Source organism: Odocoileus virginianus, chromosome 26 (assembly GCF_023699985.2).
Source record: "Odocoileus virginianus isolate 20LAN1187 ecotype Illinois chromosome 26, Ovbor_1.2, whole genome shotgun sequence".
In the NCBI taxonomy this organism is placed as follows: domain Eukaryota; kingdom Metazoa; phylum Chordata; class Mammalia; order Artiodactyla; family Cervidae; genus Odocoileus; species Odocoileus virginianus.
Window position 1 is genome coordinate 42,690,840 of NC_069699.1, and position 27,014 is coordinate 42,717,853.

General features: G+C 40.9%; 1 protein-coding gene across 3 annotated transcripts in view; it reads right to left on the minus strand.

Moving 5' to 3' along the window:
* Positions 1-27,014, minus strand: part of CACNA2D3 (calcium voltage-gated channel auxiliary subunit alpha2delta 3) — an 848,944-nt gene that overhangs the window by 238,459 nt on the left and 583,471 nt on the right. For all 3 annotated transcript variants that reach the window (XM_070455902.1, XM_070455901.1, XM_070455900.1), the window contains exon 13: positions 23,129-23,262. In XM_070455902.1, the coding sequence (XP_070312003.1) occupies positions 23,129-23,262 (134 nt within the window). The remainder of the gene's footprint in view (positions 1-23,128; positions 23,263-27,014) is intronic.

Below are 27,014 nucleotides of genomic sequence, written 5' to 3' on the forward strand. Positions count from 1 at the left end.
GATCCTCCTTAATCACACAAGTCTGACTGAGCTGGATTTCTGTCATCGTCAAAGAGACCTGATTCACTAAGGCAATGTATTATCAACTATCTACATACCAGTGGTTCATGAACTCTGCTTTGTGGAACCTCCGAATTCTGTGAACCAGAGCCCCGGACCTCAAATTAATCAAGGCTGCTCTTATTTTCATATGATGGCTGCTATGATTTTATTTGAATAAAACAGTTGTGCTAATTAGAGGAAGAAGAATAAAAGAAGCTATTCAGTTCAACTACCTAATTTTAGAGGTCTAGAAAAGCCATGTGGCTTTTCCAAAATGAGTCTGTGACAGCAATCCATCCAGCACACAACCCATTATCCCCAAATGCTGCCAGTACTTCTCACATCAGCTTTGGGTCTTGTTTCTGGAATGGACGTGGATCTACGGCTTCCAGTCACTACAGCCAAACACAGGGGAGGATCCAACGTGGACTTCCAGCCTTGGGTACCTGTATACCTCAAGGACGGAGCTGCATACCTGCCATGCTATGATCAAACAGCCCAGGTGTCACTCCTGCAGAGTGTATGAAGGGGCCATAAACATTTAGGGAACTGACTAGTGAGTAAAAGACAATAACAACCTGAAGTCATGGTAGGCTTCATTGAAAGAGTCTCTTTAACTACAATGAAAATGGTGTCCCCCAGAAAAGCACCAAGCATGCACATGTTTTTTGTATTTTTAAAGATCACAGCACTGGAGAGCTTTGTTTAGAACTATCTTCTTTGACTCATTCTGGGCTGGTGAGGAAGTCCCACTTGTTTGCCAGGGAACAAATTTATTTCTGTACCCACTGCCTGTCAGAGTAAAGGGTAGAACTTCTTTTCAGTATTCTGAAATAGTGGTTTGGTTTTTGAAAAGACTTTTGGAATCTATCATCTTTAAAACTTAAAAGAAAGCAAAATCTTGTCACTTTTGAGACAAGTCAATTAAGTCCCATCTGTCTCAATGTGGCTGCCCTCTATTTTGAAGTGGAAAAAAAAAGAAGAGAGAGAGAGAAAATCCAAACTGGCAGTAATGTCCTTTTTTAATTGAATAAACCAACAGTTTTCTCATTCTAATGAGCATAAACTGTTTACAGAAAAGATTTTATTTAAATTACCCAGAGTGATTACTTTAAATGCACAGTTTGGTTAAAACCTACAGTCATAAATAATTAATTTCTCTTTTTAAAAGAATTATGCAAATTTAAGCCAGAAGGCTAAAAATGGAAAGTGTCTAATTACATGTGAACTGAGCTCGCATCTCTCTTCCTCGTTTGTTCGGCCTCCATGTTTCTGCCTTTGTACCTGCTCTGAACACAAATAATACCTGCCCTTACACTGCCCTGCCCATGGTCCTGCGTGTTCCTACATCCTCAAATTCTTTATATAATGAGACCAAGAAATGGGTGTGAACAGCTTTGGGTCATGCCCCAAATAATGCCATGTGCATGTGAACCGTAGCAGGTTCTTGATAATGGAGAGAAGACAGAATCAATTGATCAGAACATGTTTCCTAAGCATCCATCCTATGCAGCCATTCTACTGAGTGAGCAGAGCTCAGAGGAATTAATTTTATATACGACCTATACTAATTAAAAAAAAGTTAAAACTACAAGGATAAAGACTAGATTCAAAATCTTCACGGGCCCAGAGGCAACGGCTGGTTAACGTGCTCAGGGAGAGACACGACAGAAGCCAGGATTCTGAGCATTGAGTGGGAGTTTTCAAGTCACACAACCTGAGCGTCCTTGGTCCTTCTCACCTTTCCTGCCACTGCCTAGGAACAGAGACGCCTCTGAACAAGCCAGGTGAGAGAAGTTCTCCCTAGACAACAGGCTGCTGTCTCAGGACCACAGGCCAGGGCAGTGTCAGCTCAGCCCAGCAGTGGGAGCACAGCGGCGGGCAAGGACAGGCTCCAGGGGTGTCAGCCCTGCGGGACACGAAGGGTGGGCTGCAAGCGCAAAGACTGAGCTGCGCCGCGCCCACTCTCGGGGCCGGGCATCTCGTGTACAGGAAGGAGGTGCCCTCAATAATTATCTTCAGTAATTTGAGGAGGATAGCAGATTCTGAAAGGCAGGAGGTGAGGGGCGAAGCAAATGTTGTGAGTGACATCTGTTGTTGTTCAGTTGCTCAGTCATGTCTGACTCTTTGTGACCCCGTGGACTGCAGCATGCCAGGCTTCCCAGACCTTCACTATCTCCCAGAGTTTGTTCAAACTCCTGTCCATTGAGTCAGTGATGCTATCCAACCATCTGATCCTCTGTCGCCCCCTTCTCCTGCCTTCAATCTTTCCCAGCATTAGGGTCTTTTCCAGTGAATGACATCGGTACAAACAATTTCCAGCCCCTACCAGTTTATGGCCATAGGGTATCATCTGCCCATTGGTCGTCTATAATAAAGTTTTGAAATGATTACCTTCAGGTTGTGCATGCATGTTCTAGGTCACCACACTCCCCCAGACACAACCATAATTTTCTTCTACTCAGAGTTCTCTTATGCACTTACTTCACCAACTCAGCTCCTGAGATCATTTATAGTTGGCATGGATGATCAACAGCACACGGATGTTAAAAGCATTGGCTTGCAGTAGCAGTGGAGAACCCTTTTTCAGCTGCCACAAAAGCACCCATGAGAAGGGATTAGGCAGGCACCTGGAGAGGACACTACGGCAGTGATCCCTATGACATCCTGCTGGGGCAGAGTCTGTCACTGTCCTCCTGTTATATATGGTCAAACTAGAGACACTAAAGGGTTAAGTAAATGGTCCCAGTGACACAGTTGCTAAGTGGCAGAGCCGATCTGAACTAGCCCCTCATTCCATCCCTGTGTCTTCAACCAGCATGGCATACCCCTGCCGCTTTTGTAAGTGACACACGCACTTTACAAGGAAAGAAAAAGAAGACAGTGCTCATTACAGTCATCCTTCAGTATCTGCAGACAACTAGTTCCAGCCTCCAACTGCTCCCCCCCAACAGTACCAAACTCCTAGGATGCTCAAGACCCACATGTAAAACTGCATAGCAATTGTGTATAACCTGCACACAACCTTCCCTACACTTTGAAACATCTCTAGATTGCTGATAATACTTCATACAAATGCAAATGCTAAGTAAAGAGCTGCTGGTATAGCAAATTCAAGTTCTGCTTTTTGAAACTTTCTAGAAAAAAAAATTCCATTATTTTCAATTTGAGGTTAGTTGAATACATAGATGCAAAACTCATAGATAAGAAGGGCAAATTATATACAAAAAAGTTTGAATCTTTCTCCAAAAGCTCCATTTTGCAATTCTCTAGGAGACTACATCAGGTGGATCTCAAAATGTAGAGTAATAGGCTGGGTGCCTGACACAGTCTCTGTGCCTTCTCTTGCTGGCCTCACTGAATGTGGACATCATCCACTTTTCGTTTGGAGGAGCTTTAGAGAAAGCTCTAATAGCTCATATAGCTAGAACTAAATAGCAATTTAATGAGCAATGAGTAAGTGAATCAGATGCACAGATTAAATTTCCATCCAAATAACCACAGGTTTCTCAATTAAGAGGAGAGAAAGCATGCTTGGCGAAACAGTTTGGCCATGGCCACGTGGATTTTCCCAGCCTACTTTCTGAATATAGTAGTGCACACAGATCCAGGGGTGATGATAACAACTTTACAGGAATCTCCACTTGCTTATCATAAAGGAATTTCAACACACCACTAGATGTTTACATAGAAAGCAATCCAGGGGGGTTCAGGCACAAGGTGAGTGTCTTAAACAGACAATAAATTAATTGGTTTTATTTTAATATGCTATATTCTATTGAAGAATGGACAGGTGTTGTTTTTTAAAACAAATATCTCATGTGGTGTGATGGGGGTAAGGTGGCAGGACACTCCTGACTCAGGCTGGCAATCTAGAAGCTTTCCAGTAAAGCAGATTCTGGTGCCTTCTCCTCAGACCTCGAGGAGGCCAGCTTTGTCTTGGGAATGATGCCAGGAGGATTTTTAACCCCCCGCGCCTACTGTGCACCTGGTCTATGCTGAGCACTCATGCTTCTTACCTCCAGGCCTCCCTGCCCCCAGGCAGGGTCCTCATACTTTTCCCTTTGGAAGATACCGGCTGGGAGTCACCCAGGCATGCCAGCCTGAAGGCAAAATAGACAGGAAGGACCACTGTCTTCTTCTTCCTTGGTTTACTTCCTTGTCTGGATGAAGAACATCCTCCAGGAGCTTCTTGAGAAAGAGTGCCTAATTCTGATTTTGCAGTTGAGCTATTTTGATTCCTAAGACTTTGAATTTACTTCCTCTCACTCCTACTTTTAGGACTTTCTCTGTTATCTGTTATTTATCACTTTCTCTGTGATATATTTTTAAAAAATCACAATATATCATCATGGGTCATTTTTTATGGCACTTGAGAGGTTTTTTTTTCTTTTTTTTTTCCATTTATCTTTATTAGTTGGAGGCTAATTACTTTACATCATTACAGCAGTTTTTGTTATACATTGAAATGAATTAGCCATGGATTTACATGTATTCCCCATCCCGGTCCCCCCTCCCACCTCCCTCTCCACCCGATCCCTCTGGGTCTTCCCAGTGCACCAGGTCCGAGCACTTGTCTCATGCACCCAACCTGGGCTGGTGATCTGTTTCACCCTAGATAATATACATGTTTCAATGCTGTTCTCTTGAAACATCGCACCCTCGCCTTCTCCCAGAGTCCACAAGTCAGTTCTATACATCTGAGTCTCTTTTTCTGTTTTGCATATAGGGCTATCATTACCATCTTTCTAAATTCCATATATATGTGTTAGTATACTGTAATGGTCTTTATCTTGCTGGCTTACTTCGCTCTGTATAATGGGCTCCAGTTTCATCCATCTTGTTAGAACTGATTCAAATGAATTCTTTTTAATGGCTGAGTAATATTCCATGGTGTATATGTACCACAGCTTCCTCATCCATTCGTCTGCTGATGGGCATCTGGGTTGCTTCCATGTCCTGGCTATTATAAACAGTGCTGCGATGAACATTGGGGTGCACGTGTCTCTTTCAGATCTGGTTTCCTTGGTGTGTATGCCCAGAAGTGGGATTGCTGGGTCATATGGCAGTTCTATTTCCAGCTTTTTAAGAAATTTGAGAGGTTTTTTTAAGCTAACAGTGTTTTTTCCAAATTGGCCCCCCTGTGCTTGCTTCGGCAGCTCATATACAAAATTGGTCCCCAAACCAGCACCACCAGCATCACCTGCGAGAAATGTTAGATGTGTTAGAAACACAAATTCTAAGGCCCACTTCACATCTATTGAGCCACAGACTCTGGTGATAAATCCCAGCAATCTGTACTCTGTTGTTGTTTTTGCTGAGGAATAACTGACATGTAATGATTTGATATTTATATATCAAATACACTGTGAAATGATCACCACAATAAGACTGGTTAACATCAGTCACCAAACATGATAACAAAATTATTTTTCTCGTGATAAGAACTTTAAAGATAAACTATCTCAGAAACTTTCAAACATGTAATACAGCATTCTTAACTATAGTCACCATGCTGTATGTTATATCCCCCTCACTATTTTGTAACTGGGAGTCTGTATCTTTTGACCACTTTTACCCATTTCTCCCAACCCCCAACCCACCTCCCAGCCCCTGGCAACCACCAATCACTTCTCCATATGACCTTAGGTTTTTTCACTTTGTTTTTTAGAGTCCACATGTAAGTGCAATTGTACGGCAAAAACAACCCCCCCCCCCAAAAAAAGACCCTCCAAATATCTCCATGGGTATTTGCAAAAGTTATACAATCTTTCAATGCTTCGGTTTCATTATCTACAAATTGACATAACAATAGCACCTATCTTGTAAGACTGCTATATATTTATAGTTAATGATATATTTAATTTTACATGTAAATATGATAATGAACAGAGATTCCCTGGTGGCTCAGTGGTAAAGAATCTGTCTGCAATGCAGGAGACCCGAGTTTGATCCTGGGCTGGGAAGATCTTCTGGAGAAGGGAATGGCAACCCACTCTGGTATTCTTGCCTGGAGAATTCCATCGACAGAGGAGTGTGGTGGGCTACAGTCCATGGGGTTGCAAAGAATCAGACACAACTGAACTACTAACTCTTTCACTTTCACAATATCAATGATACGTTATTTTCAGATAATTTGACATATAGTTATGTGTCAAGTTCTCTGATACACTGAGCCCATGGTAAGTATGTAATAAATGTGGGTGCAATTATTATCATAATTTTGGCTGCTCAAAAAGTACTACACAGACCCAGGAAATGGTATTTTTTTCACTTAACAGTGCTTATTAAATATCCCTTTCATACCTGATACTTAGAAGTGATCAAGGAAACTTAAATAACTGGGCACTCTTTCCAGAGGCAAATTCAGGCTACTGAGTCATTACTGGAATGGCTATCATAATGTGACTATTTTTAATATCCACGGTAACACTTAAACTTCGTGTTACACATTATAGTTTATGTAGCATATAGTCTAAACAGCAGCCAACCCTTATGAGGTTGGAAAACTGAAACTCAGGAAAGAGAAGTGATTTACATAAGGATATATGGCCAGTAAGAAGTAGAGCAAAGACCTAACCCTCAGTCTTCATATTCAAAGTTCAGTGATCTTTCCTCGATGTCCATTCAGTTGGCAGGGGTCTCAGAAACTTCTCAGAGTAGACACCAAGAGTACAGTGTTGACAGAGGCAAAGGTCAGTTCTTCAGTAACTCCAGGTTTCCCACCCCTTCTCATTCGGAGAATTTCAAGTGGCTTTTTTGCGGCACACCTGACTGATTCTCCAATGGATATTAACAGTAAGGCAGTCACCACAGAGCCATAGGCGTCTTGAGGGCAATAAAGTATCTTGGCACCCCAGCAAATGTGCACCCACACTTAGACACTGAGTACTTGAGTGAAGGTGGGACCTTCCTGAATCCGCAGGAACAAAACTCACATCCTTCTTTCAAATAACAACAGCTCCCACAACTCCACATTAGAAAATTTGAAAATCTAATGTCATAAAAGCAAGCTGAAGTCATATATTTATGAACTCATTTACTCAGTCACACAATGAACACTGAAACAAGCACTGGGTACGCAGCCCACATAAAAAGATAAAGAATCTACATGCTCTTTGAGATATCACTACCTTGTCCCCAGTTTTAATAGTCCATACATAAAGTCAATCAGTTGCACTTTTTTTTCAAACCATGACTGGATCAGACGGATGCAAAATGGGAAACTGTTTATCCACTGGATTATAATTAAGTGATAAACTCATTACATTGATTTTGGGGGGGGTACTTTTAAACCTATCAGAATAAATAATGCCATTCTCTGCTTTTCATTTACCTACTAAATATCTATTAAGCATCAGCCCCTGGGCCAGGGAACAGTGGTAGACATAAAAGATTTAATTATTACTCTGTGCTAGGATGCTACAAATGGGAGAGATATAGGAATTAAATAAAGATAACCACACTGTATAACTGGGCTATGAAGTGAGAGCAGGAAGGAATCCCCAGAGGAGGCAGTACTTAAAAAGAGACTTTAAGAATGGAATTAAGTGTTAGGCAAACAGATTCAACCACAGTAAGAATCAACTCACATTCCTTCAAGTGGAGACTATTTTGCCTGAATCAGAGTATACCAGCCCAGAATATGACACCTTGGCATATGGGTTATTTTGAACTTGAAGGCAATTAACAAATAGCAGATGCAGGAAAAGCTCTATACCCTCCCTCTTTCTGCTTAAAGGCGGGGTATAAATTTCCTTTTGTGAAGGTATCTCTCTTCCCTCTCCCACATCAGGAATAGGAAAACAACTGTTAATCATGGGAAAGGTTCTTATCACCTCAGAGACTGCATAAGATTGAATCTGCACAGAGGACCTTACTAAAGTAGTCCTTGTCTTCCATTCATTTTCCTCCATGTATCCACCCTCCCACAATTTACCAGCTCTAGAAGCCCAAACTTCTGGGGTCAGCCTAGCCTTCTGGCTAGGCTGCCATGCCCTCTCTTCTCTCGGGAAGCAAGTCCGCCTATTCATTTGTCCTATTTTCTTGTACAGAGCAATTCTGTGCTGCCCCTTTCATCTCAGGCTCTGCCCCCGGGCCTCTCTTTCACTTCTAATGGTCCCAGTTCTTCCCTGAGGAATTCTGATGTGAAGGGGAACATTTGGCAGTGATTGGGCCTAGAGGGAAGAGGTTAAATGTGGTCACCTTCTCTTAAAAAAGAAAAACAGAAGTTGATTTTGGGAGGTTAGAAAAAACAGAGTTCAGTAAAGAAATGCCTGACAGTGTCAACTGCTTTCCCTCCTGGCCTGGCGTAAAGCAGTCTGTGAGCAAAGGTTCAGACAAGGTTTTTGAGAGAGACAAACTCTTAGCCCCAAGGCTAATTGGAGAGGCTCTTACAAGACCTCCAGTGCAATGTAGGGTCTCCTAGATTGCTCAGTTTCCTAAATCCCAAGGTTCAAATGCCCTGTCATGGCATGCTTTCAGGACACTTTGTTTAGTTCAATTTTGTATTTGAAGTTTTGATCTACTTAATAGATCACTTAATACTCACTGCTTGGCTTGCATGACTACCTATCAAGGTGGCCAGACCTTCCATTCAAAGTCATGAATAATGCCTCGGAGGAGTTTGATTTGGGTCCCTCAATTTCCTTCAGAAGAGAAGCTGTATAGATCAGGAAGAGCATATCATGATTTTTGACACAGTGACAGCAGTTGGTGTTATATAAATTATAGGATATGATTACAGCGTTTGCTGTGATAACACCATCAAAATCCTTTTGTGATGTATAACACGTTCAAAATGCAAATTCCAGGATATTTTAAAAGCCCATCAAATAGAATTGTTATGACTCCAGATTTAAACCCAGGAATGCTGTGGTTTCTTGTACAAGTGTGATGAGCTGAGTTTTCCTTCTGTCATTTAATACAGCACAGAAAACTCTCCATGTGAGAGATACAAGTTACAAAATTTAAAGTTTCCTATCTTGGGTTGCCAAACTACGAGAACCAAACTAATTCAGAATAAGTCAGGCTCCCTGTCTTCATATTCCAAAGCGGTTCTGTGAGATTTTTAAAATTCAGTAGAAGCAATGTAACTCAAACTTGTGGGAATGGGAAAGACATTTCTAATCTCACATCAGGCATTTTAAAGACTTTGGCATCAGCAATGTAACCATTTGGGCTGGCACATACCTACATGTGAGATACCCCCACCATGTCCCATCAGAGAGAAAAGGCCTTACCTACAAGGAGGCAACCCAGGATCGAATCCACTTGTTCCACTAATTATCCCATCTCCTTGGGCACATTCCTCAGTCTCTCTAAACCTAGGCTTCCTCATCGGGAGGATGGAGATAATAAAGTCCATCTAACCAGAATGCAAAAGCACTTAGTACAGGGTCTGGGGTGCATTTTAAGTGCCCCACACTGAGGCATTCCACTTATTCTAACTGTGTTGCTCAAATATGGCCTAGCTAACTGCACTGTTGGGGAGGATGCGCCTGAAGGCAACCATTAGTTTTCACAGCTCCGCTTTTCCTCCGAGTCTCTTGATCCATACTTGCCAGACATAGCATGAGATTCTGGCACAGTAACTACACCTTATTCTAGTTGTTTCTAAATGACACCATCATATAGATGTCTGAGACAGTGAGGGACACTTTCTTTCCTTTCATTCCTAAGCATAGGATGGAGCTTCCCGGCAAGACAAGCTGGACACACCACTTAAGATTAGGGATGTTGCTGCAAAGAGTGAAGGTGACTCCCTTCTGCTGGGAAGGGAAATAAATGCATGACCAACTCTCTCCCCTTTCTTTTGGAGAATGCCAGAATTTGGCAGGTCTCAAACAAAATGAAGGCAGAGTTCATTTCACAAGACTCTATGTATGGAACAGTAAATAATGCTATTTGGAATTTCCAGATAATAATGATGACCATTTATGGAATTCCTGCTATGTATTTGACATGGTACTAAGCAGTCTTACAATTTTTAATCTTCGCTCTATGAGATCAGCACTATTATTATTCCCATTTCACAAAGAAGAAACCCTGATTGTATATAATACATCACTGCTATGTGGTATGCAATTTATTTAAATTTTATTTATTTATTTTTGGCTGTGTTGGGTATTCATGCTGCATGGGCTTTTCTTTAGCTGCAGTGAGCAGGGGCTACTCTTGAGTCGCAGTGCACAGGCTTCTCATCACGGTGGGTTCTCTTGTATGCAGAGCGCCGGTTCCAGGACACCTGGGGTTCAGTGTCGCAGCGTGCGCTCAGTAACCGCAGCTCCCGAGCTCTAGAGCACTGGGTCAGTAGCTGCGGTACACGGGCTTAGCTGGCCTGCTGCATGTGAAGCCTTCCCTGACTAGGAATCAAACTTTTCTCTCCTGCGTTGGCAGGTGTTTTGTTTTTCAATGACCACTGAGCCACCAGGGAAGCCCTGTGGTATATAACTTACTATAGAATACTTCAGCATAGATTGGTGTGATATAAATGTGTATCTCACTGCAATCTATATCTCAGAGGTAGTCAACTGCTCTAATCAGGAATACACATTCCAGCTAGTACATAGGTAAAAAGCAATGTAACTTAGTTATTGATTTCTAATACCAGAGGCTTTGTCAATTACCATAATGGGCATTAGAAATTATTTTATTGCTAAATTACAGGTATCCATTCTTTGTGGATTGGTTTCATAGACTGCCAAGGCTCAGCCTTTCTCTGCTTGAACGCATATAAAGGCTTTGAGAGCTCGACAGGCTCTATCTTTAGGAATAGTGCCCCATGCCTGATTATTAAACAGTCTTGCCTCCAGTTGCTGACTCCAGCTTTTCAGTCACCTGACTCCAAACAGAACATTAAACTGTATTATGCAAATAATGCATTTGTTCTGAAGAAAGATGTCATGAGAACATCTAAAAGGACAGAGAGCTGGGGCTTGAACTTTCAGGAGTTAGTTGGCTTTTGTGCATGCTTCCAATAAATGTTTCCATGGACGGCAGAATTTGTCTGAGATTTGTTTTCACCATAACCTAGAAGATTGTTGACAGGACAAATAGCCCTTGCCCTTAAATGTTGAAGGTGGCTTCCCAGGTGGTATGGTAAAGAACCCGCCTGCCAATGCAGGAGACACAAGAGACGCAGGTTCGATCCCTGGGTCAGGAAGATTCCCTGGAGTAGGAAATGACAACCTGCTCCAGTATTCTTGCCCGGAAGAACTCCATGGACAGAGGAGCTTGACAGGCTACAGTCTATGGGGTTGTGAAGAGTCAGACATGACTGAGCACACCAATCACTATGAAAAATAATCTAATAAATTTTAAATTACCTAATTGACCGGGATTGTTCACTGAAGGGACTTAAACCATATTGCCTGAAAATGAAAGCTATGACACAGTAGTGCCCACTATAGGGACTGGCCCTCAACTTAGTAGGTGTTTAGTCAGTAAACTAGGTAACCAAACATCTGGTTCCATAAGTGTCCCTAGAACATATGGCCAGAGAAGATGCTCCTATTTGCTAACAACTACAGAGAAGGAGCAACATAACTGATAAGAGGGTGTAGGGGAGTAAAACTTGCCATGCTAAAATGTCTCGTTGGCATGAGGATTATTTTGAGCTGAAAATAATAATAATAATAATAATATGCATGCTAAGTCGCTTCAGTAGTGTCTGACTCTGTGCCACCCCATAGACGGCAGCCCACCAGGCTCCGCTGTTCACAGGATTCTCTAGGCAAGAATACTGGAATGGGGTGCCATTTCCTCTAATAATCAAGCCCCAAATGACTCAGAAAGAAACTTTGACTTTCCCCCTAACTGCCAGAAAGAATTTAAATGGCCTGTTTCCAGAAGAGAGCTTCATGGGAGACGCATACAAAGAACACGGACTAGGTGTGGTGAGGAAAACTCTCAAGAGGCCCGAGTCTGCTCTATGCCCCTTGTCTCTATGTGGTGCAGCTAACATTTGTTTACCAAACATCGCCTTTTCCATCTCCATGCCACTTGTTTTCCTCCCCTCTGAAATCCCAAACTACTGCTCACCATCTTTTTTGTCTTAAGCTGAAGATGATATTTAAGGCGAGAATTTCAGCCATTTGGCAAGATACTCAGTTTTCCTGGATCTCTCCTATGCATCCCTATTATTAAACTTTCATTTGATTTTCTTCTATTAATCTGTCTCATGTCTGTTTAATTCTTACACCAGCCAAAAGAACCTAAAGAAGAAAAACTTCTTTCTCCCAACAAGGGCCATAAAGTCCATACATTCTGAGTGCTCCTAATTCAGCCCTAGGTTGGCTTATCATCGCAAGAAAAATGGGAAATTGACAAACTTTGTCTAGATTCCATGAAGTCTGGGGAAATCAACAGACCTTCAAAAATGTATGGTTCTGCCAATATAGCAAAGGGCTGCTGTGAACCTATGTATTATGGCCAAAGATACAGCCCTCAACACATTTTTGCATTTCCAGCCACTAATTTTCTTTTCCAAGTTTGTTCTTGTTTGCATTTAGTTGTACTTGGTTGAAAAATCTGTTCTTAATAATATTAATAGTTAAAATTAAGATTATTTTAACCTTTAAATAACTTAAGTTTAACAAAACCACTTTATTTTCAAAGTAAAATGACCCACATATTTTAATAACAAAATAGAGTCAGTAATCTCCCTTTAAAAGGAGAGCTTTTTTAACGCAATACAGTTTTGTTACATATGTATTGTCATGCAGTGATCAATATTTCTTAACTTGAGAATTCCATGCTTTCACATAACAGAAAACTAAATAAGAAGCAGATTGTCAAGTGCTATGATGGCAAACAGCTGCCAAAAAGCTATGATTTTTTTTTCCCCTCTCATTCCCTTAGTATTCTGTTGCAAAAGTTAAACTGAAATACTAATTCATTAAGCATTTCTCAATGTCTTCAGAAAACATACTACCATTCTATCATATCAGACTTTCTGGGAATTTTCCTTTCCAGTCTGGCCCAGAGTAATTAACTTGGCCTGAATCAGGACAGTAATTTAAAGCAGACAGCATTTATATTTTGATGGAGAATTGACTGTTAATGCTAAAGGAGTTCCACGGACCTGAATATTTTTGCTGGCCTCTCCCAATATCAGGTTTCTTTGGAGTCCACCTAAATTATGATGATGCCTGACCAAAAAAATCACATTCCACTCTTCATCCATAAACCATATCTTTAGCAAGAAAACCACCGTTAGGAACTTTTCCATCAGACCTAAGTAACGTAGTATAAACAATATGCCTAAAGCAATCAACCCTTTCCCCAACATATTGCTTTTAACAACACACACAGAAAGGGAGCACTGCAGAATCTGGTTTACTCCCAGAAGTTCCCCGTTGTTCCATCTAAAATCAGTGACTGCCACTGAGTAGCTTAAGCTGGCATTCAGAAAAACCAGCTGCTTTAGACCTAAACTCGATCATTCAGCTAGGTATTCAAAAGGAAAGACAAGTATGACCACTGTATTTCAGGAATAATATTTGAAACTCTGTCTTGGTACCGCCATCTACTTTGTAGTCAATATTCTTTATTATTTTTCCCTAGTTCTCAGTGTCTCGTACTTTAGTGTAGAGTGGAAGAAACAAACTCTAGCAAGTAGTAAAAAAGAGACTGGTGATATGACTAAAAGTAAATCTCGTATTGGCGTCCCTGAGCTAATATTGAGTGTGTGGTACTGTGTGCCAGGCAGAGAGCTAGGTTGCAGGGACACAAGACAGACTTTGTCACAGTTCTTACATTATCATTGGGAATACCAACCAAAAACAATTTTTAAAGAGGGAAAAAATGTCTAGGTACTTACTTAAAATAATTATAAGTATAAATGATCATACTTTCTATGAAGGAAATAGATAGGAATCTGAGATGGAAGGTCAATAGGCATATGAGGGGGACATTTTAGCTGAGACATAGAAAATGGGAATAATTTTTCCCCCAGTAAAGAAGCAGAATGGGAGGGCAGTCTTTCCAGTTCAGAAGAAGATTGCTCAAAAGCCCAGAAAAAGGAGAAAGTTTTGGGGAATTCAAACAAACGAAGAAAAATGGCGACCAGTATGGCTGATGTTTTGAGAGTGAGGGAGAGAAGTCGGTGATGGTGGGGTTCTGTTGCTAATGATCTTCATGATCGAGTGTCTTTACTTGGAAGTAACATACAGGAAAGTAAACTGAAAACCAGGAAATGCAAAACTAGTGTAAGACATTATTTGTAAGGACTTCCTGAATACTCATTATATATCCAACAACCAAATATAATTCTGGCAGTGCCAAAACCTTATTTTAAAATTATTTTGCATTTTAACAGTGGGTAAGGTGTAAGGACACCTCAACTCACTAAATTCTTCCATTGGAACATCACGGGAGGTCAACTGATGAATAAGCAGGGCATCTGAATCCTGTCCTTCTCAAAAGCAAGTATCCTTCCCATGGAAACATTTGCTCCTTAAGAGTGGGAGACAAACAGACTGTGGAATGAGAGTACTCAGCTTTGCTTCATCTCAGGCCGCCTCTAATTTGATCACTTCAGAAAAGAAATCAGTTATAAGAGTGATTAATAGTTGTTTCCACCCACCAGCAAACATGTTGATGTTCCAGATTTTTTGATTAGACATAACGGAAATTGATCTGAAAACATGTTCCTTTTGCCTGAATAAACTATTGTCTTTTTTTTTTCTTTCCCTTTCTTTGTTCAGAACAAGAGAGAATTTCCCCTGAGGAACTAGCATGGAGCCTCATGCTTGGTCTGAACATCTAATAGGAGGGCATATCATCAGCAGATTAAGATCAAAGGAGCTCCCAGATGCCACATTGCTCACAAGCAGGTGTGAAAGGCCATGAAGGAATAATTTTTAATGGCAAGAGGAAGCAAAATAGTGATCCTCTGACACTGTTCAACAGAAGTAGTTTAAGAGCCAAAGTCAGTTGAAATATTCTTATCTATGGTATCTTTGGGGCATGGCCTCATAGAAAATACATTTATATTTGGCACAGCAAACCTGATGTTTTAAGTGTAGAAGAATTAAGTATTTTACATGGGGAAAATCCTGTATATAGCAAGAGAAGAGAAACTGGCAGTCGATATCAAGCCACAGGCTGACTCTCTGGGATTATTTCAATTGTTCTTCATGCTGGTAATAAGAGGAATGTGTTCATTTTAGTTTAAAGCATGAGAATCAGCTCTGAGAATCTAAGCTGCCCAAATATCTGGGCCACGAAGGGGAAAAGAGCAGTGCAAATTTGGTTGTGGTGGCCAAAATACCTTCCTCAGCTCTCCCAAGGCACAAAGGAGAGAGGTTCCACATAGCAGGATGGTGGGTGGAGAGAGGGCAGGATCAAAGATGTGGGAGGCAAGAGAGGACTGGGGACATCTGTCTGGGCAACATGGGCTAAAATGAAGCCATGAGTCTAGGAATAAAAGAGGAAAGGAGACATGCTCCGAAGAGTTAGTATTAGAGCCCAGCTGGGGATGCAACTTTAGAAGACTTAGAAAGACAGAAACCTAGAAATGCCAACTTCTTGACACTCCAGTAAGAAAGAGATTTCTTACAGAATCTGCTATTCACAGCCTTGGCTCACCTGTTTCTATCACGTGACCTTTTCTCATCCCTGGTTGACTGGATGGCAGACATCTGACCTCAGTGGAGCCATGGGCTAGAGTAAGTTACACCCTTTGCTCAAAAATGAACTCGGATACACAAACATGGAGCTCTTCTCTGTTGGGTTTGAACTAAGGCACTGTGTAAAGTACTACAGCTTGGAGAAGACTATGTTTCACCCATGAATGATGGTTTCCCGAAAATATGAAAATACTATTTGGTTTTATAATAGAACCATATTCACAACCTCCTAATCTTTCCTAACTGGATGCATCCCAGTACCCTGTTGTAAAGACACAGTACATTATCTACCAAAGTACTCTGTGTCTATATGTCTGAGTTATCAAGGATCCATGGAAACATTTGATTAACATAGATAAAGGGCTCCAGTGCCTAAAAGCATGGAACCATGATGAATACCATACCACCATACCAATGGGAAATGTGATCTTGGTCATAGATTAGTTATAGATTCTACAAACAAGCCACATGCAGGACTCTTATTATTTCTCAGTCCTTCCAGTATCAATTCCCTCTGGGACTGTTTTCTTCCCCACTCTGTGAGATTCAGACCATCAGTGAGTAGCTCCATCTCTCCTCTCAGTATGGGGTTGTGACCCAAACAATCTCTTACAGGCTTGACACAGATGCTGGAAGGAAACGGACTATAAAGATAAAGAAAGTTAGTGGATGGTAGAGACCACCTTTGTTACCCAGTAAAGAGAGCCTGCTGGAAATAAGTGAATAAGAGTCACGGAGCAAGTCAAAATAAACAGAATTGATCCCTAAATCTAGTCATGCCTCAAGAGAGAACTACATAGATATCTTGACTCTAGATCAACAAATTCCCTTTATGACCTTTACTAATTTGAATTGGTACTGTCACTTGTAAACAAAGACGGCTGAATAATCTATCATGCTAAATTGTTATTCAGACTTAGTGATTTTGTTTAAGGGCTTATTTCCAGAAGCTATCATTTCATTACAGATAGTTGAAAATTATTATACCATAATAGCAGAAACAACAACAAATCTAAAAATCTAAAAAAAAAAAAAAGAAAACTTGAAATCTAAAAACTTTTGTTTTCATTTCAGTCCCAAACTTTTCTGCTAGTTGACAGTCATCCATACAGGGTGTTAGAACATCTTTCCTAAATAAAGAAAGTAATTTTATACCTTTGGTTCATAGTTTTGTAACACCAATTCAAAGTAGAAAAAAAAATTCGAGCTAACAAAATTCTATTTAATATAAAAATTTAGAATTATATGGAAGAGAATATTTGGATGAATATAAATAACACCAGAACATCACCATCCCTAGGAAAAAAAAAATTATAATAGTAATCTGTTTCAATGAAAATAAAGTACTATAATATTTATAGTCTATGCCAGAGTTATAATGACTGTAGGGCCAGAAGTGAAGTGTCACAGCATGCTCCGCATGTTTTTAACACGGTTTCTAAAGGCTCTGGAGGCTATTAAATTTAATGAACCCATCTGCTATGAAATAGAGGTCCCAACATAATCAGTTTCCTCCATGCCATGTAATGCAGATGGTATTCTCTGTTCCACAACCCAGCAGGACGGTTTATGTTTCTCTTTACGTGTGTCTTTTTGCTTTGACGATTTGAACTTCTTTGATATGCAGTGGTGTCTTGGGGAAAACACCGTATATTCAGCTTCTAAGCCCCAACAACTTCCTTATGATGGCTTCGACCCTCCAAGTAATTGCTTCTAGGCAGTAAGATACTGTCGCCTAAAGCAATCACCCAAACGACTCCTAAATGGCCTAGGTGCCATTCTGAGATGGGAAACCAAGCTAAATGTGCAATTTATCAAATGCAAAGCATTTTCTCCAAGTTGGACTTAGTAGGGGGTGAGGAGGAGGGATACATGTCCAATTTGCAAACGTAACTAAATTGGTTTGAAAGTTCCTACAAATTTCATACAGAATTGTTATTACAAGCAGAGGGGAGGGGCAGGGGGGCTTGGTAATGAATTCTCATTATTTTAAACGGTCACTTTCCCACTGTTTTCTAAAAGATTTCTTTGCTTCCCTTCTGCGCGTCACTGTGGTCTGTGTAAACTCCCCTGGAGGGGTTCATCAGGAATGCTGATGCTTCCTCAGTCTGATGCACAGCAAGTTGGGCAGCATCCCCAAGGTGATTAGGGCCCAACTGGAAAATACAAGTCATCTGCTTACAAATGGAACAAATGCCACTGTTAATGCTTTTTTGCTCTGCACCTAAGAGATAATGACTATGCAGCACCACTTGTATTCAGATAAGGAGCCCACGAATTTCAGAATTCTAGTGTTTGCTGTTTTGTCAATTAATACATGAGATCTTATTAGATTAAACATAATTAATGTTGCTAACATTAATTCATTTATTTGGGCTTTACCACGAGAGCAAATTGAACAGAACAGCCAGGCAGGAAACAGAATATTTAATCAGACCAGTGGTAATAGTCAGGGAAAATGGATCCCGAAAGGAAAATTTTGTCCATCTTGATTTTAGATCAGGCTGGATTAATTGCAACCCTGGATTCTCATGCATAAAAATCCAAACTCAGCTTCTCTTCACAAACTTTTATCTTGATCTTGTCCAGATCCAGAACTGTATAAATTCATGTATAATTAATAAGGAGGGAAAGCACTATCCCTGCAGGTCATTTCAAGCTATTCACTTAAGTATTAAATCAATTATATTATCATATTTGTTGCTGCAGGGTTTTCAACCATAACTGATGAGTCAAGCAAAAAGGAATTATTTTTGCCTTCACCACAAGATAACCAAACAGAAAGAAGATTTTAAGACTATGTTAATTAAGCAAACTTGTGGGATCAAGTGTTCAAATTTACTTGATAATCAACTAGTACCTATTTTCTTAGTATTTGGTAATATGATAAATAAATCAGTAGGTTCACAAGTCCTAATGGAATCAAAACCACCTTCAGACTACAATGTAACAAGGAGAACCAGGCTCTTGGAGACATTGCTGTTTAGCAGAAATGTTATGATGAAGAACAGATGTAATTTTGCCATAATTATATAAATTAATTCAACCTTATTGAAATTCTTATATTATGAATGTAAAAAGAAAGTCGTTATTCTGTGACTACATAAATAAATGTCTTGGAAAGACTCTAAAGAAAGTTGCAAAGGAAGATAATAAATATGTTCAAATATAAAAAAAAATTCCAAAGCATATTATTGAATGGGGTCACCATGCCAGTGCCAACTGCTCCTGAGTTTGGTCTCTTTTATTACCACAAGCTGGGACACGTTAGTGTAATCCTGGATTGAGACTGCCTTGGATGGATCAGGTGGTAATGAACTTGGAATTGCTGATTCCCACACCCTCTTCATCTGGTTGGTTCCAAAGTTGGTGGCCTCATCTTAGAATTGAGACTCTGCAGGTGAGTTTAGCATATGATTCTGATTTTGACTCCATGTAAATAACAAAGGGAATCTCCCCTTGACTTGATTGTTATAGGCCCAGAGGACTGGTTTGAAGAGGTGTTGCTTCCTTGGCCAGAGAGGCACCTGTTGGAGCAGTAGCTGCTTTTTCCTCACCCAAATAGGCCAAGGGGAAGATGGCACTCCCAATGTCCTTCCTAGATCAACAGGTTTCTCAAAACCACCAAGATGATAAAGAATCTTCAGAACATTCTACTAGGGGATTAATTTATCAGGGTTACATGCAAAGAGGGAACACATTGGCAGTGCTGAGCTATCACTTCAGGGACAAGCATATTCTGGGAGTTTAGTTTTATGTACATCAAAAGGTTCTTGAAGAGACAGAAAAAAGGAGCTCAGTCATCTTGACCTAGCATTTCAATGAATAATGAGCCACTTAAAGCATTATTTTATTTTAAAGTAAGTAAAGATGATTATGGCACAGAATGCAAATTTCATATAAATGTTTAAGATGAAGCACAAGACTTCAAAGACAATGTCTCTGCACTGTTTGCCCAGAGCTGCTTCCAGACCTTTTTCTTTGCCTCTTCTGTCTGTGCTTTAGTGGAAAAGCAGCAGTAGCAATGGGTTTTCCCTCTTTTGTAACTGGCCCAATATATAAACATATAAATGTGTGTAACTGTGTATGCATGTATGTGATTAGTAAATCTAGAGCAATTTATTTAAATAATTAACAGTACCTAAAGCTAGATGTTACATTAATACAAAGCTCTATCCTCTTCCTCCCCAGGATCTTCAGGTTATGTAACCCCAGCCTGGATACTCTATATGTGTCATGTGTCCTTCACCAAAGGCCCGATGTCCATCAGCTTCTCATTGGTGACAGTAATTTGACGACCCACTCAAGATTTTGCTGGATTCTCTCTCACTGTTTTCTTCCCCTCCCAACTAGTCAAAAATCTCTAGGGAAGCACTTTGAGACCATGAAAATATCCCACCCATCATCAAACTTTCCCCTGGGCTTAGCATCCATGGATGATGACTGCTGCCCTAACCATTCTTTACTAAAACAGCTGTTCACTGGTGATTTTCAATCTAATGACTCCCTCCCTCCACACCCACCAGGCAGCGTTCCATTGCCCACTGGACACTCCACTCCTTCCCACACACTTCCATCACCTATGTAGCTCATCTGTCTGAAATTTGTTTATTTATCTAGAACACATGGATTTCTGTTTTATTTAAGTTATAGTCCATTACTCTACTTTTTTTTAATTTTTAGGTTCAAATTGTCCCAGAGCTGACCACTGAGAGCCCATTCATGCTGATTCCTAGGCTTTTTGACATGATTTTAGTGTCTGGCACAAAATATTCCAGGCTTTTTTTCTGTTTTATTTTTAACAGTAAGACTCCATTACATCCATGTACCAGAGTTTATGCAATTGATCTCTTATGGTTGGGGATTTAGGTAACTTTCAATATTCTGAAAGTGAAAGTTGGTCAGTTGTGTCCAACTCTTTACAACCCCATGAACTATATAATATATAAAGCCCACAGGCTCTTCTGTCCATGGAATTCTCTAGGCAAGAATACTGAAGTGGGCAGCCAATCCCTTCTCCAGGTTCAATATTTTGAAATTACAAGAAATTCTGCAGTGAACAAACTTGTGCATATGTATTTTTGGATTGCTGGAGGTTTATCTTCAGGGTTAATTCCTAGAAGTAGGATTTCTGGGTCAAGAGGTGAAAGTACATCTTCCTTCCTAGAAACGCCCCATTCTGTCATCCCACAAGCAACATACGAGTGTCTCTTTCCCACAGCTGCACCAACAAAGCTTTTCATTTTTGAAAAGCTCTTATAGGTAAAAGACATGGTGTCTCACCATACTTTTATTTGCCTTTTTATTACTATGTATAAAGTTGTACATACTTCATATTTTTAAAAACCATTTTTATTATTTTTGTGTGAATTATCTGCTCATGTCTTTTGTTCATTTTTTTTCTATAGGAATTTTGGGGTTTTCCCTTTAATTTTTGAAAGTTCTTTACATATTAGAATTACTCTTTATATGTGCTATATGTTGCATATATTTTCTCCTGTTTTACCATTTGCTTTTTGACTTTGCTTCTAGTGATTTTTTTACTTAACAAAAGTTGGGTTTTGTTTATATTAGTAGTCAAACCTATTTTTCTTTATGTTGCATCTGGATCTTGGAGTCATTGTTAAAAGCCTTTCTCTGGACTCATAGAAAAATTCACTATATTTTTGTTCTACTGCTTGTATGGTTTCATTTTCAACAGTTTAGGCCTCTGATCCCCTTGAATTTCTTTCTTGGGCATGATGTGAAGAAAATAACTAATTCTATCTTTTTCTCAATAGCTATCTAGTTTCCCCAAAAGCAGTTATTCTAAGCCCATCCTAGCCCCACTGGTTAGAGATACCGCCTTTATGACATACAAAATTTCCATATGTAGGTAGGTTTCTTTTTGGAAATGGGAACCCAGTCCAGTATTCTTGCCTGGAAAATCCCATGGACGGAGGAGCCTGGTAGGCTACAGTCCATAGAGTAGCAAAGAGTCAGACATGACTAAGCAACTTCACTTTGTTCTGGAAGTTCGACTGATCTCTCTGTGTATCCAAGTGATGGTCCCATAGAGACTCTGTTCTATATTTTTTAGATAGGATGAAACAAGACGACAGACCCAACTGGATGTTCAGAGTTTGTACAGAGAACCACTGAGTGTCTGGGTCACTCTAATCCTGGCTGGCCACCCTCCTCCTCTCCTCTTCCCTGGCCTCACTCAGCCACACATACAAGGAAGAGATGAAACCATCACCATTGTTGTTCTGCTATTACTGTTAGTATGATGCTGACACAAACGGGGTGGCTTAGTTATTTCACTTCTATGATTCTAAACCAAACTGGGGTCAGACTCTGAACATGATAAAATTTCAGTCTCCCTGGTCTCTCCTACACCAGAACTATTAAATTTTTCAGCTTAAGACCCATCTCTGCTCAGGGTGATTTCTCCTGGGAAAGGGCTACCCTTTCCTGACCAGTTCGTATTTCAAAGGTCCCACTGTATGCTTTTAAGGCTTTGTGTGTGTGTGGGGGGTGCAGACTGCTGTGCTGTCCCCGAAGATGGGTTCTCACATGCTGCTCCTGCCCTGCATTTGCCTGCAGCTGCCAGAAAAGCAGCAGGAATGAGAGAATTCATGGAGAGAAAACCCAGCCCACAGCAGCCATTGAGATCACTCTTGAGGATGGCTGTGTCTGGGTTACAGTGATTAATTGATGTTAATCCTGACACGAATGATGGGAGAGGGGCCCTCTGAGAACATTTACAATCAATAAATGAAAAATGCCACTCCACCAGACTCATTATCACTATGAAAAATCACGCAGCAATTACACAAGAAACCCAGCCATTGAGCCATTACTTGATGATTGGCAACGCTACTTCTTTTAAACTAATTCAACATTAGAATCTTTTTTGCTTGGAAGTTAGATTTAGAATGAGCCCATGGCCACAGCTGCAATAATAATCGCTATCTATATAGTCACCAAGGAAGCATCTTCTCACTTGTCCATGGGAAGAAAAGGCAGCTGTGGTCTCTACGGTGGCTCCAATTCACTGTCAGAACTGAGATTTGGTTCCACATTCCCAAGTTGAGACCCAAGATTCATTCCTAGGACTGAGCTTCTCCGATGATGGTGAGGACTAAATTTAACGTGTCTGTTATCATGGCCACAATGAGAGAATTTGTACAGTTGTGAGACAGGAAATAAAGTAGAGAAGACAGAAGCCAAAAGTGAGTTTTCTGTGCTGACCAGACACCTTCCAGAAGAGCCTACTGCATTCTCAGATATTAAGATTTGTTACCAACCTCGCTTACCAAGAGACCAATGCAAACTGTACAAAAAGAAAGACATCATTGAACCTGTTATTGAGGAGAAACAATACAACTGCCAACTTTCAGAATAAACCCAAGGAAACTCTCCTATGCCAGGAGGCACCCTCAGGTTGTCCCCTGGGGCTGCCAGGTACTCACAGTGCTGTCAATGTACGCTTCGGTCCACACCACGTCGTGTTCCTGGTCGATGACTTTGGGCCGGCTGAGTACGTGGAGGTATTCCATGACATTTTCCTGCACGTCAGCCAAGGTGGAGATCTGGGTGAAAAATCCTGCCAATGGAAAAGCACCTTTAGTAAAGACAGGCAGATCTACAACTGAGGAGCATGCCCACACCTTGTCTCCGTAGCAGTGTTATGTCTCCTCTCTACCCACTTCAAGCACTGTGTTCATGTAAGAGAACAGTCAAACAGAATAAAATAAAGATCAACCACATCCTCATCTCCCAGAGTGAAAGTCACTCAGTCATGCCCGACTCTTTGCAATCCCATGGACTGTATAGTCCATGGGATTCTCCAGGCCAGAATACTGGAGTGGGCAGCCATTCCCTTCTCCAGGGGAATCTTCCTGACCCAGGAATCAAACCACGGTCTCCTGCACTGCAGTCAGATTCTTTACCAGCCCAGCTACCAGGGAAGCCTCTATCCCTCAGAAGAATCCCCCATTAATCCACTGAAGAATTTCTTTCTAATGCTTTCTTTCTGTTGTTTAGTCGCTCAGTCTATACATATATGTATACACTTTCTCTGGTAGAAACAGGAGTGAGTCCTCTTTATATGCCATTTTGTAAACCCCTTCCTAATTTCATTTTAGTGTATTTATTTCCAAATAAATTACTTACAAATTCAGGAAAAACTACAAAGCACATCACTTAAAGGCTGTTCCAGTTATAGTTACATATTGTTATAAATAGTTATAAATAATAATATCATTATAAATATTTTTTTTATTGGAGTATAGTTGGTTTAAAATGTTGTGTTACACCAGTCAGAATGGCAGCTATCCAAAAGTCTACAAGCAATAAATGCTGGAGAGGATGTGGAAAAAAAGGAACCCTCTTACACTGTTGGTGGGAATGCAAACTAGTACAGCCACTATGGAGAACAGTGTGGAGATTCCTTAAAAAACTGGAAATAGAACTGCCATATGACCAAGCAATCCCACTCCTGGGCATACACACTGAGGAAACCAGATCTGAAAGAGACACGTGTACCCCAATGTTCATCGCAGCACTGTTTATAATGGCCAGGACATGGAAGCAACCTAGATGCCCATCAGCAGACGAATGGATGAGGAAGCTGTGGTACATATACACCATGGAATATTACTCAGCCATTAAAAAGAATTCATTTGAATCAGTTCTAACGAGATGGATGAAACTGGAGCCCATTATACAGAGTGAAGTAAGCAAGAATGATAAAGACCATTACAGTATACTAATGCATATATATGGAATTTAGAAATATGGTAATGATAACCCTATATGCAAAACAGAAAAAGAGACACAGATGGACAAAACAGACTTTTAGACTCTGGGAGAAGGCGAGGGTGGGATGTTCAGAGAGAACAGCATTGAAACAAGTATACTATCAAGGGTGAAACAGATCACCAGCCCAGGTTGGATGCATGAGACAAGTGCTTAGGGCTGGTGCAGTGGGAAGACCTAGAAGGATGGGATGGAGAGGGAGGTGGGAGGGGGGCTCGGGATGGGGAACACATGTAAACCCATGGCTGATTCATGTCAATGTATGGTAAAAACCACTACAATATTGTAAAGTAATTAGCCTCCAACTAATAAAAATTAATGGAAAAAAAATAAATAAAGATTTTGAATAACTGAAAAAAAATAAAATTAAGTATTAAGTTCCAAAATAAAATAAAATAAAATAAAATGTTGTGTTAGTTTCAGGTGTATAGCAAAGTGAATCAGTTATACATACACATATTTCCACTCTTTTGTAGATTCTTTTTCCATATAGATCATAAGAGAGTACAGAGTAGAGTTCCCTGTGCTATATAGTATGTCCCGTTTAGCTATCTATTTCATATATAGAAGTATACATATGTCAATCCCAATCTCCCAATTTATCCCTCTCCCCTATTTGCTAAGGCGCACAAAACTTGCTAAATACTTGATAAGTTTAGCCTCATTTACTCTTGACAACATGATGAAGTGAGGATGACTGAAGATAAGATGACTGAGGCAGACCAAGCATAGGTATTTCACCCATGTTCTCACAGGTATCAAGTGCAAATACTGAAGGTGAATCAAGCTTAAGTCTCTTAACCTACACCTTCTGCTTCTCCTGAATTGCTCCCTTTGTGTGTTTGAGGTTGAAACTCCAGCTCAACCCTCATGTGGTACCAGACCCGCCTTCTGAATATGCTGGGTAGACATGATTTCTCAGTAACATAAAAAGTTCTAAACATGCTATCATCTTGAGGGTGAAGAGGCCATTGTGCTCAGCCACTGCTATGCTCCTGTTCAGCTAGGGATCCTGTTGGCTTTGCTATGGGTTAGGAAATGTTAGAAGAAAGGGCTGAACAGAGCACAGGTCTGGATCCCCAGGATGGGGCCCTTCATTCAAACATTTTATGGAAGGCTGTCTTGGTGCCTAGCACTGGCGGAGCAGAGGTTAACTAGATGAGCATGACTCCTGCTTCCTGGGGCCTGTGAGGTCTGTGGAAGCTGACAACTACAAAGTAGCAAAGTCAACATTATAGAGAAGCACACAGAAGAGAGAGTCAATCACTTGGTTATCCGGAGGAAGAGTCAGTGCAGCTGAATCCTGAAGGATGAGGAGCAGTTAGCTAGAGAGAAGAGGGGTTAAAGACTGTGTCCGGCAAAGCAAGGAATGTAAGTAAAGGCTCAAAGTCAGAGTTAGATCCATTCCAGGAAGTGCAAATAGTTAAGAATGGCTGGAGTAAAAAGCTGGGGGAGAGTGATGAGAGGTAAGGTGGTATGAGATCAGAAGAATGGGCAAAGGGACAGTCACATAAGATCTTAGGAAGGAGTTGAGACTTTATCCAACAGACAAGTGGTCACAGAGGCCTTTTAAGCAGGGGGACACTGGATGGACACGGATTCATGCTTCCTCCCCATGCCGCTAAATAAGGATCCTTATAGTTAAGTTTATGCCAGCTTCTACTTGCCAACAAACAAGAGAGGATATGTGTGCCTCTGAAGCCAGATCTGTCACAGCACTGGCTGTACTGTTTACAGAACCTCTTAGTGTTTAATACAGGGCTCAGGGTAAGGAAATGCCAGCCCTTTTGTTATCCAGAAAGGACCAGGACCCTCCCAGGGCATTTCCAAACAAAAGCCAGCTGGTTTAAATTTGGTGTACCAACCCCAAACCAGGTTGGGACCATGTGGCTTCTGGCTTCCTGGTGACAGCTTTGCACAGTGCTAATTAACATGCATCGTCACTCCTGTCCACTCCACCCTCCTGGCCAAGGCCAGAGACTCGCCCATCCCAGTGGAAACAGCCCAAGGGGCCGATGAGACCATACGTTAGCTCAGGATTCTGAAGCGGGGCCCATGTGCACCATGGCACTCCCTCAGAGTTCAGGCACCACCTACAGGGAGGTCCATCCAGATCGCTCTTCATGCAAGGCTTCCAGGTGGCTCCTCTTGGAGGCACAGTGGGAAAAACATGCTTTAAAGAAGATTGCTGGATGACAGCAAGCATCCACAGTTATCATCCCTCCATAAACCATGACTGTAAACAATGTCTGAATAGGAAAGAAAGCATTTCATCTCTTCTCTATAGATAAACCTTTGGCTCTGCATGAAGGGTCTTACAGAGACAAACACCACAGAGGACAAACCAAGAGATATGTTGCCATGTTGAAAGGAAGAGGAGAGAACTCCAAGGTTCTGGATCAAGGGGATACCCGCATGAGCAATTCACAGTACAGTACTATTCCTATTTTGGGTTCCTGTACTAAATGTGCAGTAGAGACAGCCTCTCTTGGGAGGAGTTTTTCTCGGTTGTCTGTGTTTTCATTCTGATCCTCAAAG